Consider the following 19,425-nt stretch of genomic DNA (forward strand, 5'->3'; position numbering starts at 1 on the left):
TGAATTCTAGAAATGCCTTGTTCCCTGTTAATGTCTGAAAAGACACTGTATGAGACAAAGAGAAACTTTTTTTTTTAACAAACTTACTCCATGTTCAAAAATTATAAGGTTATTATTCAAATTTGAAATCTCTTCATGTTTTTTCTCTTGTTAAAATCCATTCTAAAAAATACAACCAATAATGAAATGTCTACAGCAAAATTGCTTCATAATCTCATTCTCAAAAATTGAAGAGGTAATCTTTCAGGCTGGGTCTATGCATGTGTGCGTGTCTGGGTGTTAGTCGCTCAGTCGTGTCCGACTCTTTGCAACCCCATAGATTGTAGCCCTCCAGGCTTCTCTGTCCATGGGGATTCTCCAGGCAAGAATACTTGAGTGGGTTGCCGTCTCCTTTTCCAGGGGATCCTCCCAACCCTGAGATCAAACCCCGGTCTCCTGCATTACAGGCAGATTCTTTACTGTCTGAGCTACCAGGAATTTAAAAAATATTTTTACAAAAATGGGATCATACTATAAATATTGTTCTCTGCAGGTTTAATATTATAAACTTTTTCTATTCATACATACGAAGCTACCTGGGGTGTTTTAGTAGCTGCAATCTATGTCTTTTTTGTATATTCTATAGTTGGTTCAATCAAATAATCAATCTTGTAATCCTGTATCACAGGGGAGGTTGTTTGGTTGTTTATTTTTTTTGTTTCCTTTTAAAGTTTAATACATAACTTAACAACAATCATTCTGGTAAATATATAGTCACACGCGGCATGTGTGCTAAGTCGCTTCAGTCGTGTCCCACTCTTTGTGACCCCATGGACTGTAGTCCACCAGGCTCCTCTGTCCATGGGATTCTCCAGGCAAGAACACTGGAATGGGTTGCCATGCCCTCCTCCACGGGATCTTTCTGACCCAGGGATCGAACCCAAGTCTCTTATGTCTCCTACATTGGCAGGCGAGTTCTTTACCACTGCACCACCTGGGAAGCCCATATTTAGTCACACATATGATTATTTCTATAAGGTAAATGTGTAGAACCGCTGAATCAAAGGCTAAACCTACAGTAGATAACATAAAATGCAATATGTATGTGTGTATGTGTGTGTGTAGGAGGGATTTAACCCTTTCTTCACAGGATTAGCTAAAACCTAATATTTATCCCATAATATTCTCTACTGATGGTGTTAGTGGTAAAGAACCCACCTGCCAATGCAAGAGACATAAGAGATCAGGGTTCGATCCCTGGGTTGGGAAGGTCCCCAGAAGGGCACAGCAAACTACTCCAGTATTCTTGCCTGGAGAATCCATAGACGGAGGAGCCTGGCGGGCTACGGTCCATAGGGTCGCACAGAGTCGGATACGACTGAAGTGACTTAGCACAGCACAGCACATTCTCTTCTGATTTGACATTTCATATTTATCATATAATAAATTCTGCTTGAACCTGTTTACAAAAATAGAGAAAGTAAAGGGAAAGCCAGAATAAGGCAATGATTTTGAAGAAACTCAGATTATCCATTGACATACAGCCATTAAAAGCAGGAATGAGGAATTCCCTGGTGGTCTAATGATTAGGACTCTGTGCTCTCACCGCCCAGGGCGGCAGGTTCAGTCCCTGGTTGGGGAACTAAGATCCTGCAAGCTACATGGTGGTGTGGCCAAAAAAAGAAAAGCAGGAATGAATGAAATGTGTTGACAAATGTCATTGCACTTGTTTTAAGAGGCTGATTCTGGGGACTTCTATGGGCAAAGTAAGGTGATGCCAAAAGCCAAAATTAGATGGTTTGGATGAGAGGGATGTCTCACTCAACTTAAACAGTGGTCATGGCTTCCACAAATGCAAATTCCTTGCTTCTTGATCTTCAGTGAAGCTGAGAAAAAAATCACTCAGCTTTGCACAAGAAGGAGGGAAGCAAATGTCAAAATCTCAAGAAAGAATAATGGCCAACTTTGCATCTGAGAGATGCTAACTGTAACTCTATTTATCCAGACTTACCTATTCTGTATATGACATATCCTAATAGTCTCAAATTACAACTGAACAGGTCTTTTAAGTCTTTTGTATTTCCTTTTCTGAAAATTGTGGTCACATACTTTGCTTACTTTTCTACTTTGTTTGCTTTTTCTTGTTGATTTGTAGAAATTATTTATCAGGGCAATGAGGTCTTTGATATATAGGTTGCCAACATTTTTTCCAGTTTGCCATTTTCTTTTGTATGGGTGTGAGTGTTACTGACTTAGGACCACAAACAAATCTATACCAGGTCCTTTCCAAGATAATTAATGATGACCCTAAACCTCCCCAGTTGCTTAGACAGTAAAGAATCTGCCTGCAGTGAGGGAGACCTAGGTTCCACCACTAGGTCAGGAAGATCCCCTGGAGAAGGGCATGGCTATCCACTCCAGTATTCTTGCCTGGAGAATCCAATGGAGAGAGGAGCCTGGCACGCTACAGTCCATGGGGTCGCAAAGAGTTGGACACGAATTAAGTGACTAACACACTTTTCAAACTAAACAAATGCCTTTTTGTTTTGTTTTGGCCTGGCCTTGGTGCGTGGTTTGAAGGATCTCACTTATCCCAGCAGGGACTGAACACAGGCTATGGCAGTGAAAACTAATTTTAACCAGTAGGCTACCAGGGAACTCCCACATTAAACTCTACCATTTCAACCAGTTTTTGCAATATATTCATTTTGTTCATTAAATTACCACTCTCCTCTAAAATCATTTGTTTTTAAGGGTAACAATAGCAGTCATTAAAAATGAGAAAATAAATTGACAAGGTTAGTATAGTGCTGGTTGTGGTTACTTGAGAATCCAAAAGAAGAACTGGGTGTCTTGGGGAATTCCCTGGTGGTCCAGTGGTAGGATTCCAAGCTTCCACTGCAGGGGGCATGCGTTCGATCCCTGGTCAGGGAACTAAGATCCTGTATGCCACATGGCATGGACAAAAAAAAAAGCCTGGCTGTCCTTATCAATTGTACATATTAACACAATGATTATTATTTATTATATACTAGGTACTGTGCTAAATACTGCATACACATTATGCCACCAAACAGTATTAATAATCCTTTGAGAGAACTATGAGCATCCTCATTATATAGCTAAAGAAATAGAAACTATAAAAGGTGAAAGTGTTAGTCACTCAGTCGTGATCAACTCTTTGTAACCCCATGGACTGTGGCCTGCCAGGCTCCTCTGTCCGTGGAATTCTCCAGGCAAGAATACTGGAGCGGGTTGCCATTCCTTTCTCCAGGGGATCTTCCTAACCCAGGGATTAAACCCAGGTCTCCTGCATTGCAGGCGGATTCTTTACCACCTGACCCACCAGGGAAGGTGAAGTTATTTATAAAATGGTCTTGCAGAGGGTAAGCTGGGTAACTCTATCCTGAATAATCTCATTTCAGAGCCTCAAAAAAGATGGGATCCAGAATCTTGTGAAATTCTTTCAGGTGGGACATGGATGAACTTAAAAATTCTTCCAGGGGCTTCCCTGGTGGCTCAGCAGGAAAGAATCTGCCTGCCAAAGCAGGAGACACAGGTTCCACCCCTGGTCTGGTAAGATCCCACATGCCTGGGAACAACTAAGCCCAGGGACAACAACTACTGAGCCTGTGCTCTAGAGCCCGGGAACCGTAACTACTGAAACCCAAACGGTCTACAGCCTGTGCCCCAAAACAGAGAAGCCACCGCAATGAGAAGCCTCTGGAATGAGAAGCCTGTGCACAACTAGAGAGTAGTCCCCTATCACCACAACTAGAGAAAATCCCACACAGCTACAAAGACCCAGCACAGTCAAATAAATAATTTTTTTAAAAAAAATTAAAAAAACAATTAACTATTTTAAAAAATAAAATTCTTCCAGGATGGTGGTCTCTCCTGATCCAGATTTTCAATGTTCTCAGTTTCAGTTAATCTCAATTAACTGGGGTCCAGATATATTCAATGAAAAATTCTGGAAGTAATTCACAGATTTAAATTGCAGGACCTTCTGAGTGGCATGATGAAATCTCTCGATGGTGTGGCCCCATCCCACCCAGGACAAAAATCATCCCACTGTCTAGCATAGCTACTCCTTAGTTTAGGAAAAAACAGTGTATATAGGGTTCAGTTCTATCCTCAGACTCAGACATCCACTAGGATAAGGGGGGACCACTGGAGTTGCATATTTATTTACTATTACAGTTAATTATCAGAGTAGGAAATGGCAACCCACTCCAGTATTTTTGCCTGGAAAAGCCCATGGACAGAGGAGGCTGGCAGGCTACAATCCATGGGGTTGCAAAGAGTCAGACACGACTGAGAACACACACACAGTTAATTACCCCATAACCTAAGACTTCTCATCTTAACTGCTTTTAAGCATACAGTTCAGTGGCATTAAGTCCATTCACATTGTTGTGCAGCCGCCACCACGTCACTGTCTTTTGACTTTCTATGGTGAGCTTTCCACGCAGAACACTTTTATGTCACTGGATTTATGAATAAGAAGGCAAAGCAGAATAATGTAATGATTTGAGGGAAACTCAGGTTATGGATTTTATATGTTGTGTCATACTCAGAAAGACCTTCCTCATTCCGAGATTATATTTTAAAAATTCTCTGAGATCTCTTCTGGTATGTCTATGGCTTCATTTAAAACAAAAAAATTTCACATTTTAATCCTTCAGGAATTTATCTGGTATGAAGCGGGAGAGAAAGACCCCACTTTATTTATATTTTAACGCAATAGGAATTATATTTGCAACTAGACAAAATTCATTTTAAATCCATTGGGTGGGGGAGAAAAGGCAAGGAAAAGAAGCCAGGAAAATTCCGAAAAAAAGAAGTGTAAAGGTACTGGTTGGGGTGTGGAGGATTAGTGTTATGAGTAATTGTAACTATTCTAAATTTACGGTAATTAAAGTAAAATGGTTCTCAGTGTTTAAACTGATTGAACAATGGAATGAAACAGAATGAGAAGAACTTAGAATTTAGTGCAAAGGTATAAATTTATTGCCATCTTTATCATGTTGAGTATTCCTACCCCAAAACATGGCACATCTTTTCATTTGTTCAAATCTTCTGATAGAGATACAATCTTAGAATGAGAATACTTTCATCTCCCCATCACCTTCCTCTCTGCTGATAAGGGCTAGTGAAAAGTTACTCATGGAGATTTCACTTAGGGTCTAAATGTTTTTTTTCAGAGTCATTTCTAACATATTGAATTTCCCAGGTTCTCTACATAATGTGGAAAGCTGTGATCAAGTCTGATTGCATCAGACAGTATATGCTCAGTCGCTCAGTCATGTCTGATTCCTCCGGCCTCCAAGGACTGTAGCCCACCAGGCTCCTCTGTCCATCGGATTTTCCAGGCCGGAATGCTGGAGTGGGTTGCCATTTCTTCCTCCAGGGGACCTTCCCACCAAGGGATCAAACCTGAGGCTCCTGAATCTCCTGCACTGGCAGGTGGCTTCTTTTAAGCACTGAGCCACAGAATTGTACCATATTTCCATAGTCTAGGTTCAAAACCAATACTACATATTAGAGATTAAACAGTAGGTGTCGGGTGCTGGCAGATTTCTTTAAGGGTCCCTGAAGCCACTCTGAGCCTTGATTTAATTCGGGAAGTGAGAATGACAGCTAGATGTTACCACCTAGTACTATCAGCCACTGATCTCAAAGATAGGGCTTCAAGTTACCAGGAGTGTTGGTCTGGAACAGCAATGTCCAAATGAAAACATGATGAGTCACATCTATAAACTAAAACTGTCAAGTATCCACACGCAAAAAAGGTAAAAAGAATGAAATTAAATATTTTAACCCAATAACCAAAAATATGATTATTTCAACATGAAATAAAAATTATTAATGAGATATTACCACTTTTTCATACTAATTCTTGGAAGCCCTGAGTATATTTCACATTTATAGCACACCTCAACTTGGACTAGTCACATTCATGCGCTCAACAGCCACATATGGCTTTTGGCTACCACAATGGATAACATAACACTAGAAGACTTCCCTGGTGGTCCAGCAGTTAAGATTTTCCCTTTTAAAGCAGGGGTGCAGGTTCGATCTCTGATTGGGGAGCTAAGACCCACATGCTTTTTGGCCATAAAACAAAAGCAATATTATGACAAATCCAAAAAAAAAAAAAACTTTAAAAGCGGTTCATATTTAAAAAAAAAAAAGAAGAAGAAAGAAAAGAAAATGGTAATGAACGAGAAAAACTGCTTAATTTAATAGAAATCCAGAAACTCTAAGACTGGAAATACACTATCTCAAAGGTCTGGAACAGACTTACAAAATCACTCGTCCTAATATTCACTTGCTCTTTTAATCTTTCCCACGATGCCCCTATTAAGGGGCCATGGAGACTAGTGCTTGACTAGTGCTTCCAGAAACGAGATCACTGCTTCCTGAGGCTAACCTGTCTATTGGGGTGGGGTGGGGGGAGGCATTTTAACATCAAAATTCCTTGCTAAGGGCACTAGGAGGTTGGTTGATGGTGGTCTGAGGAGCTTAGGTGGTTTGGCTAACTTTAAGGGGTTAGTGAGGTAAAAAAAAAAATGGACTGTAGGTTGGACATAATAGGAACTGTTATGCTGAAGGCTGGGGCTGGATATCTGGTTAAAATCATCAGGTACACTGCCACAAAAATAACAGAGGGGAAACAACTGTATATGTGCTAACCTCACTAATCTGAAAATAACAGTAATTTGGAGAATAACCCGAATTATCATAAACCTTCAAAACTTTCACAGTAAAACACAACTGGGATATAAATTAATGAAGGATATCATTTGTATTAGACCTGTATTACAAATAACAGTATCCTACATGGTAAAGAAAGAATTCATTTCAGACTCAAAAATCAAAAGCCCTTTCAGTCTCAATCTCTATCTCGATTTTAACATTCTCCTTATTCAAAAACACCCTAAAAATCAGAGACAGAAAGCATTTTTTCCCCACAAATTCAGTAAAAATGACACTGTCTGAATCTTGAGGGACTCCGACTGGATGCCCTTTGAAATAATACATTTTTGCTATAGACGTATTTCTTCGGTTTCTTACCACTGCCCACCCCCACCCCCTCACTCAGCCTCCTTGGAAATGAGACGGTCTTCTTTTCCCGGCCACCTTCACCTCCCCGCCCCCCGCCCTTCCCGATGCTACCTTTCCAAGGCAGGGGAAAGGTGCGTCTTCTCTAGGGCTCCTGCCAGCGCCTCCCAGTCCCCCTGGCCAGCAGGCGGGGAAAAGACGCGCCTTGGACATCCATTAACGTTTTTATACTACACTGTGCCCCAGCCCGAGCGTCTCCAGATTGTTTACCGCGGCCCCACGCCCCTCGACGCGCGCACACTGTCAACCGCTCTTAGGAGGAAAATTTGGGACTAGAAACTCGGCCCACCAACCCACCTCCCTACCGCCTACACAAAACCGGCTACTACACCCCACCTCCAGCCGCCGAAGTAGCTTTCATCACACGATTTGGGGCGCAGTATTTTTTTTTTCCCCCGAGAAAACAAGCGTCCCAAGGAAAAAAAAATTCAAACTGCCCTCGCGGGCCAATGGGAAAGAAGCGAGAGGAGGGCGGAGCCAGCGGGGCGGGGCGGGGCGGGCGCCGGGGCTGGTACCGCAGGGGATGCGTAAAAACACGGCGGGCGCACGGTTTGGGTTTTTTTTTTTTTCCTCCAAAACCAGCTAAAAGCCCGAGACTCCGCCCGAAGCTACAGCTTCTCGGATCCACCTTAAATCTTCAGTGGACTCGGCGCCGGGGTCAGTGGGCGCAGCCAATGCCAATCAAGTTTACAACCACCAGCACAGGAGGGAAAAAAAAAAGAGAGAGAAAAAAAAAAATCTGCAAGTTCTCGGGTCCGCACACACACTCGCGGGGAGGCACGCACACATGTCCACAAGCACACAAAAGGCAGGAGGGGGTGGGGGCCGGGTGCCAAAGAGGGATGGGGGACGTGTCCGCAGATCTCTCGGTCGACGCGCAGCGCCCGTGGCCCCGTGCGCTCGGGGAAGGCGCGCGGGAAGCGCGGCCCGGCCCGAGCGCCATGATGGTGGCCGCGGTTCGGAGCCCATTTTTCTTCTGGCGGGGGAGCTGCAATGATGCAATCCCCCGGCCCCGCGGTCCCCCGGCTGCGCGCCCTTCTCCCGGCCTTTTCTTCGCCTTCCTTTTGAGGCGCGTCGATGTTTCGCGCCCAGCCCGCCTCTACTCCTTTTTGTACTTTTCACTTACTGATTCCTGCCTCCCTCTTGTGTGTGTTCCCACGCGGGACAGGCCCAGTACGCGGAGAGCCACCCCCGCCACCCCTCCACGGGCCTCGAATTGACGTGTGAAGGCTACACTTTCGGTTCTGCGGGGTCCCGGCTGGCGCTGACCCCACCCTGCCCCACCCCCACGCAAGCCGAGATACAGGCGGTGCCACCGCCCCCAAGCAGACACCTGGGGGAAGGGAGGGTCAAGCGTGACCGTGGACCCTCTTGCCCTCTCCCACTGCGCAGGATTTTTACCTTAATTTTGGCCGGGAGGGAGAGGAGCGAGCATAGGGTGTGGCCCAGGTGAAAGACTTGGCAAACTTAAAAAACTCATAGTCTGGAAAACAGATAGCAGATCCTAGATGAGCTTTTAAAACATTTTTTTTTTCCCCAATCAGAAAAAGCTTCGGAAGAACAAGTGTCTACGCTAACAAGGGTGAAGATGAAATGGCGAAGGCAACGTTCCTCGGCATCCGGGAAAGGACCCGGCGCACGGCCGGTGGGCGCACCGTGGCCTGAAAGGCCGCGCGCCCCGCTCCCCTCCTGTAGATTTCCACGGTCCCCTTCGTCTCCAATCACGCCCCTGGACCCACAGTTTCCTAATTCTGCCCTGCCTGCCCTGATCCCCCTCACTGGGCAGCGGGGATGCGACCGGGGTACTTGGCAGAGCGGGTGTAAGCGAGGAAGCGACCCCCGCGAGCGGCAGCGGCGCTCGGCCCCTCTAGCGCGCGGCTGCGGCCCTCCTGGGCCGCCGGCGAGCCGAGAAGCCTTTCGAAATGCGCGGGGCTGCGGATCATTGGAGCCTGGGGTGGGGGTGGGAGCGGACTGCTGCCCTGGAGGGTCCACGAATTCGGAAAGGTTCTCCCCTCCGCTCACATCTCCCCAGCGCCCTGGAGTTGGCGGGGTACTGATGGGCACGGTCTGGTTGTGGAGAGGAATGGGGGTTTTCTCTTCTTTCTGAGCCCAGAGGGGAGATGATGAGGGAGGCAAGTTTCGGAGAAACCGCCCAGCCCAGCTGCGCGGGCCGAGGCGCAGCCGCCCTTCACGGCCTGCGGGTGCCGGGGGCGCGGGAACTGCGCTCAGCGGTCCGGGAGGTGCGGGAGCCGCCGGTAGCAGACGAGTAGCTAGACTTGATAGTCTTTTCGTGCCGAGGCTCCGACCAGCCCGACCCCGCAACTGCCGCGGCGGGCGATCGTAGGGCTGTGGCTCAGGGCGGAGAGACTACGGCGCGGTGGCCCGAGTAGCGGGGTGGGGGGTGCCTGGCGCCGGCGGCCGCATCCCTTCGGAGCGACGCCCGCGGCGGGCCAGGCAGTCCGGGGTCGGGGAGAGGACGCTCAGAATCTCGGGGACACGTTTAGAGACTTGACGCAGAACGGGCGAAGGACCGACACGATGACTTTAGGGGCTGCGTTCCTGTGAACGTGCCTGGAGCGGCGAGCATCCACTTCTTTCTGGCCCTGTACTCCTAAAACGCAATCTCGAAAAATTCGCATTAACGATGCCTCTTGGGGAAAGAAACGGGGGTAGGGGGTAGAAGCAGCTTTTAGAAGAGGATTTTTGCCCCCCATCTGTTAGAAACACGTTTTAAAGTACTCTTTTTGGCTCAGAGAGACTATTTCATTATTTCCTGACTCTCCACTTCTTCCTCCCCATTTTGAATTGTTTTTCTTGCTTTCTTAGTCTCTTCCTGAAAAACACCCTGCATTCGTGTTTTGAATAGAATCACAAAAACACCTTTAGTCTTTAATTAAAATAATACCCCAACTTGGAAGATGTGGCCCAGCCACCAAAGGACCTATTTTTCCCTTCCCGGCAGTCGAAGACAATCTTTTTTTTTTTTTTTTTTTTTTGGATAAGCAATTTCGGGTCAAAATAAGCTGAAATTATCTTGTTTAGAGCCCCTTGTGAGGTGCAATAAATTAAATGCAACTATTCGAGAGAAACTATTTAATCCAAATCCAGATTTTTGCGATTTAACCATTTGCAGATTCCTAGAAAAAATAATTTACTTTTACACCTTAGCCACATTTTCTAAGAGAATTTTAAATTAGAGGGATCATCTTAGTAAATCTGACTTTAAAATGCTGTTTAACTTTTTTCTTAAATAAAAAATAACTTTGCTATGTGGATATGGGACCCCCAAACCCTCAGATTTGGTATCTCAGGTCAACCAGTTTTAGGTTGTGTGGAGTGTAACCAGGAAATCTAGAAATTGAGGAATTGGTGTGTGATGGCCAGTTCAATTTGAAGGATACCTGTTCTATCTAAATTGGTGTGGAATGCATGCCCCCTTCTAAAGGACCTATATATCTGAATATTTTGGAAGAGAGGTGTAGCTTAGAGGGTCTGAACAATTGCTCTAGTTCCTTACAACATTCTGTGTGTGTAAATACAGAATTTAGAGAAGTCACCATGTTAGTTTCATTTTCAATCCTACAAGTGTGTGATCACTTATGTAAGAATTTTTGGTTCTGACACATTCATATCCTAGAAGATATAAATATTACCACCTTATTAATATGAAAATGTGGCTTTCCCACTTTCCACTTCTAAAGTTTTGTCCACTCATACAGAACTAAGTGGAAAAGCATGACTACTACATTCGGTCCTACATAAACCTCATCTGAGTGGTAGGCCTGAATTATCTAGGTATTTGCCACTTCATATTACATTTGTGGAAATGACTAGAATGCTGTCGAACACCTCAAGCTTAGTAAGGTATATTTATGTACAGTTCAACTCAACGAATAGCTCTGGAAGTTTTCTTTATTGATTACTTGATGTGTAACAATAATTGGCATCTTTTTCACACATTACAAAAAATTATACTTGGCTCAGTATGCAACCTTTTAAGCATAGCCATATTATTTAACAGAAGAACAGAAGAAGGAGAAAAACCTACTCTACCCGATACAGCATTTACAAATGCACAAAACATGCCACTTTGGCTTGTATATTGTCTAGATTAAAAAAAAAATCTCTTTTTAACATAAATAAGTTAGTATAATTTTCAGTGTCTTTACAGAGTTATGTACACAGGTACACTTCAAATGGTTTTGTTTCATACACAGGCAATGTAAAAATACTGTTTAAAGATGTAGTATCCATTTCGCCTACCCACGGGTGCTTTTCTCTATATGCACTTTCATTTAAAAATACCACTATCCTTTGGACAAATTAAGAAACAGAATGAGAAGCTGTAAATTAAAATTATTTCATTATTTTTTTATGTCAAGTTACTTACAGATCTTTAAAAATATCCAAGGATTTAGAATTATTTTGACTGTGTCTACACACCCTGAAGTGAAAAGAAAATTAAGAAATGTTCTCAAAAATCTGATAAAAATTAAATGGTCAATTCTGAGTATTCCGAACACTCCCCACATACATGCCAGAGTTTTGCCCAGAGGTACCTGGAGTGATTACCAGACTGCTGAATACTAGTAAATTCCAATTGTAAGGGAGACTAGTGGGGAGCACTGAGGAGTTTTTTGTTGTTTAAAAAAAAAAAAAAAGGCCATTTGCTATTATATAACGGAATCATCAGAGCTCCCAAATGAGAAAAAACTTCATGTAAAAATAAATAGCAATTATCTGCAGCCAGTGTTCAAATTTGGATGAATTTTTAAATGAAATATCAGTTTTCATTGAAAGGGACATTACATCTTTAAAGAAAATTCAAACCCTTCCCCCAAACTGCTTCTCTTCATGCAAGTCAAATATTTTTGTCCTTGCTCTAAATCGAAGCAAGCTCTTAATACCCCCTCCCATGCCAATTCCTCAGTCCCACCCGGCCCTCCCTTCCCCAAAGTTTATGTGCTACATAAAAAGTAAAAACTATATACACAGGTAGTACAATGAAGCAAATAAGGAAAAACCTAATTGCACAATGCTACATCCAACGCTTTTAGAGGCAGATTTAAGAGTGCCTAAACTTTAGTGTTATTAAGTCTGTCACTGTTCAGTGCTTGTAAAGGATGTCCATTCTTGGAGTCTGCGATATGTATTCCAAATTTTTAATTTATATCTTCCTTGCTTCATCAAGCCGTGGTGTATCTGATAAACAAGGAAACATACTCTTAGTTCTGCAAAAGAAACAAGGAGAAAGAACTAAAAGAAAAAGCACTAGAATAACATTGCCAATATATTACCAGAATTATTTTGTTACTGTTTTAGCTGGGAAATACCTGAGCAATGGGAAAGAACGAACATACTAAAAGCTGGTGACTAGAGTCATCTCCATCCAACCTTTCTCTCACTGGCTTTTCACTCTCCCCTGGGCTATAGGCTTTTGTCTAGAACAGTAGTGTTCAACAGTGGGTAATTTTGCTGCCTGCCCCTCACCACCCGCCCCCCCCCCCGCCCTGGGGACATTTGGCAATGTCTGGAGACATTTTTGGTTGTCACACTGTGTATGACTGGAGGGGTTCTATTGGCATGTGCTTCAAGAGATCAGGGATGCTGCCAGAACATCCTACAATGCACGGGAAAGCCTCCCTCAACAAAGAATTATTCGGCCCCAAATGTCAGCAGTGCAGAGGTTGAGAAACCCTGGTCTAGAGAATTGGGGTCAAAGATACTGAGAAAGAACAGACATGGGATAATTCAGAAACCATTAACACTTAAAGAGTAGCAGAATTTTCTCAGTTTGAAAATAACTGGCAATGATACTTATAAAGGCTCTCCAAAGAAAATTCTATTCACTTTTTTTCTCAAAATCTTCTAGCCTTAGTCATATGTAGAAATATACACACGAATGCTTATGAATAGGTCCTTACTACGATTTCCTGTATTCTCTGAACTGGCAATATTTACTAACAACTGCTTCTCGGTATGTGAGAATGGAGCCAGATCAAAATTCAGCAGGTCTGATTTGCTCATCTGACGACCTATGCCACAAGTCACAAACCAAGAGCCGCAGGTGTTAAGGTTACTTCAGAAATCATTTTCATCCAATTTACCTACTTCATATATATAAGCTGTGATGTAGAGGTTTCATAGCACTGTTTTATATAAGCTATGAAAAATATCAGGTCTATGTAGCCAAGCCCTATATATACGACACTGACTTAAAAACACAACAAACTTGAACCTCACCTTCATCTTTTTTAAAATTTTTATAAATGATTTAAAAAGTTAGTGTAAACATTTCTTAGGATTAGTGAGAGTGTTTGGAGTGGGGGGAAGAAGGACATAGTTATTGTAAGAAGTTTACAAACTATGAATATGTGTAGTTTGATCCTTATGAAGACCAATCCATGTAAGGCTGGGGGCTGATAATTCAAATTAGCTTTTCATGTTGATCATATTTTAGTAGATGGCAAAAATCTCCACTTCTAATGTTGGGGGTACACCTACCCCTGCCAGCCCTGATAACTACTCTCCAGTTCCTCTACAAGTACCCAGCTTCTTCTGTTATAGCATGATTAGCATACACATGCTGACGTGTTCCTGGATTGCTTACTCTGGCAGAGTCACTCTAACTTCTGCTTTGCAACTTCAGTGTTATCAGAAATTCCACAGGAACCTTAGTATTTTTGAGTCTTCCATTTCAGTTTTATTTTTTTAAACACACAGGTTCCTTCTTCATCCCCCAAACTTATCAGAACCCAGAGAGAGTGAGAGCGTATGAAAATGATAAAGACAAAAGAAAGTCACATATTTCTCTTGTCACATGTCTAACTATTTGATTATCCAGGTATGAACCACTTTTTCAGTGAGGAAAAGTGCCTCACTCTTCCCTCAAAGTTTGAATTACATCATTTATTTGCCTTTTTTGCCCATGTAGAGCTCAAAATCTGTTACTGAGTCAACGTGGTCCTCTGGGAGATGACTTCTCATGAAGTGGGATGGAGGCAGACCCCCGCTCTTAGTCAGATGGAAGAAGAACCTATTGTTCTGGACATGTTTTGATGGCACCTTCAGGGAACTGACCTTCCTACTCACGGAGCCTTGGTTACAAGTACTTGCCTGGGACACTTGCTCTGATCAGTTGGTGCTTCAAAGGAAAATAATCTCAGGAGGTGAAAACTGCAAAGAACTATAGTACCTCCCCACTGATTCTCAGTCTTCCCATTCCTACTTTTTTGTCCTCCCCAAACATAAAAGCCCACAAGTTTTCATCTGCCAGCCACCACTGAGATCGAGTTATCTTGGGGCTTGAAAGCCCACGAGTTCCTGCAACCCAGTTGGGGTGTCACTTATTTGCTCCAAGTCATCAACCCACCGAGTAGTTTACGTCTGACGCCTTCTGAGGCCGGGCTTCTTGGGCGTCTGCTCCACTGAACCGGCGTTGGGGGAACCGTCTGAAACATTTTCTTCTGTTCTGTTGGCTCTTTTGTTTTGAGGAGAGGAATCTAAGGGCAAGAGGGAATTTTAAAAAGAACACACACAATCTTTATTAGAAAAAAACAATGGCCGACAGAAGTGAGCCCAAGGGTCAAGGGACAAAAAACCCACCACCCTCCACCCACAATCCTGGGTCCGTCATTCCCAGTGGCCTTTAAGAGCACAAAATGAGGTTGTTTTCACATAACAGAAAGTGTATTTTCTACGCTCCAAAGCTCTCGCTCCAAAGCGAAGAAGGAGGCAGTTGATAAACATCCCAACGTTGTCACATACCTACCGCTGTCTAGCTGGGAGGAGCCGCGATGTTTTCAGTTAGAGAAATGATCAGATAACACAATCTCAAGCTTCTGACTTAAAAGTCATAAACAGACAAGCAGGCAACTAAATAAATAGCATGCCCAACCTCAGAGGAGGAAAGTGCGCTCCCCCCGCCTCCGCCCCAAAAGCTAAGTCGAACGCGCTGAAAAGAAAGCTGCGGTTAAAGACCCTCAAGCAGGGAAAGGAGCGCGGCAGACAGAGACAGACATTTTACGCATTGGAAAGGGTCATTACCGTCTGCGGCAGGTCGCTTCCTTATCCCAGGGCACTGCTCCGCTAAGCCGGTCTGGCTGTCCGGGGCATCAGTCTTCTGATCGACCAAATGCGTGTCCTCTGGGTTTGCCTGAGACCCAAGTAAAGGCACTGCCGGGCGGGCCCCGCTGGCATCCTGGCCTTCCTGCGCCGGCACCTTGCAGGCGCCTTTGGGTGGCCGCGGGGGTCTGTAGTAGAACTCGGGCAGGTTGCCCTTTTCCACCTCCTGCCACTCGTACTTGCCCTCCAGGGGCTTGTGATTCTGAAAATCAAAATTCCACTTGCGCTGGCTGGCCTCTTCCATGTCTCTGCAGTGCTTCTCCAAGTCCCGGGTTAACTCTTCGTGATCGACCGGGCCAAAGAGCTTTCTGCAAGCCGAGGGCTTGGGGTACTCCGCCTGTCTGGCGTCCATCCGCTCCAGGCTCGGGCTCCCGTTAGACACTCGCACGTTTGACATCTTCCTCCCGGGGGGGTGGGGTGGGGGTGGGGGGTCTCGGCGACTGAGGCTCTCGCGCGCGCTCTCTCTCTCGCCAAACAAAACCGAACAAAACAAAACGCCCCGACTCAGCCCGAGCCCCTCTTTATAAGCCCTGCGCCGGCCCCCGGAGCCAAGAGAAACAAACGCGAGCCGAGTCAGCGCCCGAGCGTCTAGGCGCGCGCGGGGCTGGGGGAGGGGGCGAGGGGCAGCCCCCCGGGGCCAGGCAGCCCCGATCCCGGCCGATCAAGCGGGAGGGCGGGGAGCGGAGGGGAGGGGAGCCGAGCGCCGCCGAGACAGGAGGGGGCAGAGCCGCTCCGAGTCCGGGCCGCCGCGAGCCCGCAGGTCCCGCCGCCCGAGCGCCCTCTCCAAACCTTGCGGGCGTCGCGGAGTCGCGGAGCGGCGAGAGAGTGAACCCAGAGGAAAGCGGGGAGGAAGAAAAAAAAACACCCCCGAAAAGACGAGCCCCCTTTTTGGAGTTGCCCAATATGGCGGTGGAAGGGAGGCTGACGAAGGAGAAGATGATTGACACCGCGAGTCTATTTAAACAGAGGAGGAGATCATTGGTCGCGGCGCCGGGAGCCGCCCCGCCGAGGCTGGCGAGCGCGGCCTTAAGGTGGCCCCGCCGCGCCTCCCCGCCCCCCCGGGCGCGCCGCCGCCGCCGCCGCCGCCGCCGCCGCCGCCGAGCGCGCGGCCGGGACCCGGGGCTGGTCGCGTGACTGCGGGAGGCGCACGGCTTGCCAGCAGACCTGCTCCGGCTGGCCTCGGAGAAATTACAAATAAGACAAACAAGCTCGCCAAACGGCCGGGGAGCCGGGGAGGGGCCTGGGCAGCCGGGCCGGCCGGCGGGTGTTCTGATCCCGGGCGCTGCGCGGGCTCGCGCGCCGCCGCTCCGGAGCCCCGACCTCCCCGGCTCCTCGCCCGGGAAAGCGGGGGAGAGCTCCAAGGTGCTCAGCCGCCGGTGGTGGTGCCCCTGGCTGGCGATCTTGTTTTCGCCGCACTCGCCGAGCGGGGGATGGGGGGACGCAGGGTGGGAGCTCGGCCCCCTAGCTGGACTCTCCCCTGGGGGCCCCCAGTCCCTCACACGGCGGGGGAGGCGGGGAGCCCCTCGGCCTGGGTGCCTTAAGCTGGGGGTGAGCAATGGTTAGTTCACCCTTAACCTAGAAGTTTCTTTCTAGGGGAGGCTAGGAGCTTAGGGGAGAAGCCTAGGAGGACGTCTTTCTATAAATTACCCTGGAATAGATGCAGTCTTTATCATGTATTCTGAACCCAAGGTCTCCCTCAGTAAAAAATAAGGAAGGATTGCAAGATCAAAAAGTCAACTGGTCTCCCAAGTCCCTAATAAACTTTGTAGCTGTCTCAGACACATTTAGTTTAAAAAAAAAAAAAAAAGCGAGTTTACACCCCTGGCCCAGGTTCTTGCCTCCCAAGTACAGTTCACTGACGCGGGCTGCGTGTGGGAACTCGTCTCCTCTTTGTATTTTTCTATTCTTTGCCGGGTTGTAGCAGTTTCCTCTACCTGAGTCCAGCCGCCAAGCACAACAGCTTCTTCCTTCCTCCACCCTTCTCTCCCACCAGACTCAACTTCTCGGAACCCACCCAGAACACCATTCAGATGCAAGTGAGTGACGCTTTTAAAGGGCGGCGGGTCTTCCAAGAGTGAAAGGAATCGGAAAGTCCGGATTGCGAAGTGATTTCTAAAGCAACCACAACCGTGTCCTCACGTCTGAGATTGTTCGGTTGGTCAGAAAGTTCGTTCGGATTTTTCCAGGGGATCCTACGGAAAAGCCCAAATGTGCTTTTTGGTCAACCCAATATCTTGGCATTTCTCTGCTCCCCTTTGCAACTTGAAATTTACCTAGCAGTGTGCTCCTGAGCAAGGTGATGGAAGTTAAAACAGGATGGACAGGCTGTTATATCTGAAACAAAGGGTCTTTAACTGCCCTCCCTATCCGCCTTTTGTTCTGGATCAAAGTTACACATTTTACTGGAAAGTAATCTCTCGTCCAACAGTGCCCAACAGCAATTGTGCACAACAGTTTTCTTAGGCATCTATGCTACAGATGAGTTTGACATTTAACATGTTTTCTTAACCCACATAGTATTTGCCCACTTTGTGTGCCTGCCTTGCTTCAGACACTCCAGAATGTAGGAGTTAGTAGGAACCTTGGAAACCCTGTGGTTCAACCTTCTCTTTTAACCATTGAGGAAACTGAGACTCAAGAGAGGTTTCTCTGGGTATCACCCAGAGTTGATTCTCCTGTCTATAGTCTGCAGGTCCTCCTCTCCTATAAATGATTCAAAATGGCTCCTTCTCATGCTCTAGACTGCTTGCAGCTGTTTCCTTGATGTGGCCTGTGGTCCCTGATATTTAAATTCGACTGTCACTGGCCTTTGGTATGACCTTGCATTTAATATGACTAAAATGCAGATTCCAAAAGCGTAGGGTGAGACCCAGAGAGCAGCCAGAGAGGCAGTGCTTTCAAAGGCCAGACTTCCTACCTGATGGGGAGAAAATATTTCACCTGGCATCTAAGTAAAAGGTGTCATCTTCTTTATTTTACATTGAATGCCCCCACTTAATTTACTCAATTGGAGAAGATGGAGAAGAGGGACAGAAAAATTAGGGTAGGTCTCAATACCATAATTTATACCCTACTCCTGAAATTATAGATTATTGTTGTTGAAATCTTTACACAGTTGTTGGACTACACCAAAATTCTGTATTCTATATGAGCATAAATTCAGATGCATAAGTACACAAACCACCACGTCTATGTAAATGTAGACATTCTGAGTATTACACCTTGCCACAGATGTTTGATTTTATTTGTGGAATTAATATCTTCCAGAAAAGTAAAAGATGGATACTTTCATCCCCTACGCACCCTGAATATTTCTTCAACTAATATGTAGGACCACCATTTTGTCGCTTTGTTAATCTTGAAAACCAAACGAGTCACAGTGACGCCACCTTAAGACGTCTGGCTGCCAGCAGAAAGGCTGTGCTTACTCCGACCTTGCTATGATCTGAAGTGTTTTGTTTACAGTCAAGGCGCCGGAGAACTGCGGGGCAAATAGTGAGAGGGCAGGCGTCTGCTATAGTAGCGACGAAGCGTGAAAAAAAATACGACGGAGTCCCCGAGGGAAGAGAACCGGGAGCTGTGAGCGCCATCCTCCTGTGGAAAGTAGGCGGCGGCTTTAAAAGACTGAGCCCTGGAGAAGACTTTCCAATAAACAGCCTAAAGGCGGAGCCTAGGGAGAAGACAGAAAGTTACACTTGCGCTGCTCTGAAAAAGGGGGCCGACTGCCCCCAAGACCCAGAATCTCATCCTGGGTGATGTTTTTGTTGTCAGTTTCACTGTTGGTAGTTTTCTCCTTAGAGCTGAGAAGTGGCTCATAAGCCACCCAAGATTTGTGTGTGTCCTTTAACAGCTTAGGAGAGAGCCGAAGACGAAAATTACTTAAAAGAAAACACCTGTGTGGTAGCCGAGTGTCCCGGCGGGGCGGCTGAGCAAGCTTGCCTCCCAGGTGCGGTTCCTCGCAGGGGGAAGTCAAGCAGCCCCCAAAACTTCTATGAAGGTGCACGCTTCCTGGCCCCATTGCCCCGCCCACCTCAAGCACAAGGTTTCAATCCTTCCTTGAGAATGTTTACGGTGAGGCGACGCTCACTCAATTTCACTATGCTCCTAAACCGACATATTTTTAGTTTGGAAATTTCACAGTCTGTTTCTGACGCTTTCTATTCAATTTAATAAATACTTATTGAGCATCTTCTA

At 46.0% G+C, this 19,425-nt stretch overlaps 2 protein-coding genes across 4 annotated transcripts; one reads left to right on the forward strand and one right to left on the reverse strand.

Annotated features, from left to right (window-relative positions):
• Positions 1 to 11,001: 11,001 nt before the first annotated feature.
• Positions 11,002 to 16,163, reverse strand: CDKN1B (cyclin dependent kinase inhibitor 1B). 3 transcript variants are annotated; one of them, XM_081589273.1, is made up of 3 exons: positions 15,154 to 16,163; positions 14,480 to 14,609; positions 11,002 to 12,309 (listed from the first exon to the last, which is right to left on the reverse strand). In XM_081589273.1, exons 1-2 carry the CDS (start codon positions 15,626 to 15,628, stop codon positions 14,488 to 14,490), a joined length of 597 nt encoding a protein of 198 aa, XP_081445399.1. In that variant the 5' UTR covers positions 15,629 to 16,163; the 3' UTR covers positions 11,002 to 12,309; positions 14,480 to 14,487. The 3 variants fall into 3 exon arrangements, 2 of the variants coding, with proteins under 2 accessions (XP_081445399.1, XP_081445398.1); XM_081589272.1 differs by having other exon boundaries at positions 11,002 to 12,338; XR_014081971.1 differs by lacking the exon at positions 11,002 to 12,309 and adding an exon at positions 12,658 to 12,964 and having other exon boundaries at positions 13,781 to 14,609.
• Positions 16,135 to 19,423, forward strand: LOC145545713 (uncharacterized). The gene is made up of 4 exons (XM_081590519.1): positions 16,135 to 16,140; positions 16,200 to 16,593; positions 17,225 to 17,267; positions 18,697 to 19,423. The coding sequence occupies exons 1-4, from the start codon at positions 16,135 to 16,137 to the stop codon at positions 18,725 to 18,727; spliced, it is 474 nt and encodes a 157-aa protein (XP_081446645.1). The 3' UTR covers positions 18,728 to 19,423.
• Positions 19,424 to 19,425: the final 2 nt, after the last annotated feature.

Source organism: Giraffa tippelskirchi, chromosome 4, assembly GCF_054371585.1.
Source record: "Giraffa tippelskirchi isolate mGirTip1 chromosome 4, T2T-mGirTip1v1.2.pri, whole genome shotgun sequence".
Lineage (NCBI taxonomy): Eukaryota > Metazoa > Chordata > Mammalia > Artiodactyla > Giraffidae > Giraffa > Giraffa tippelskirchi.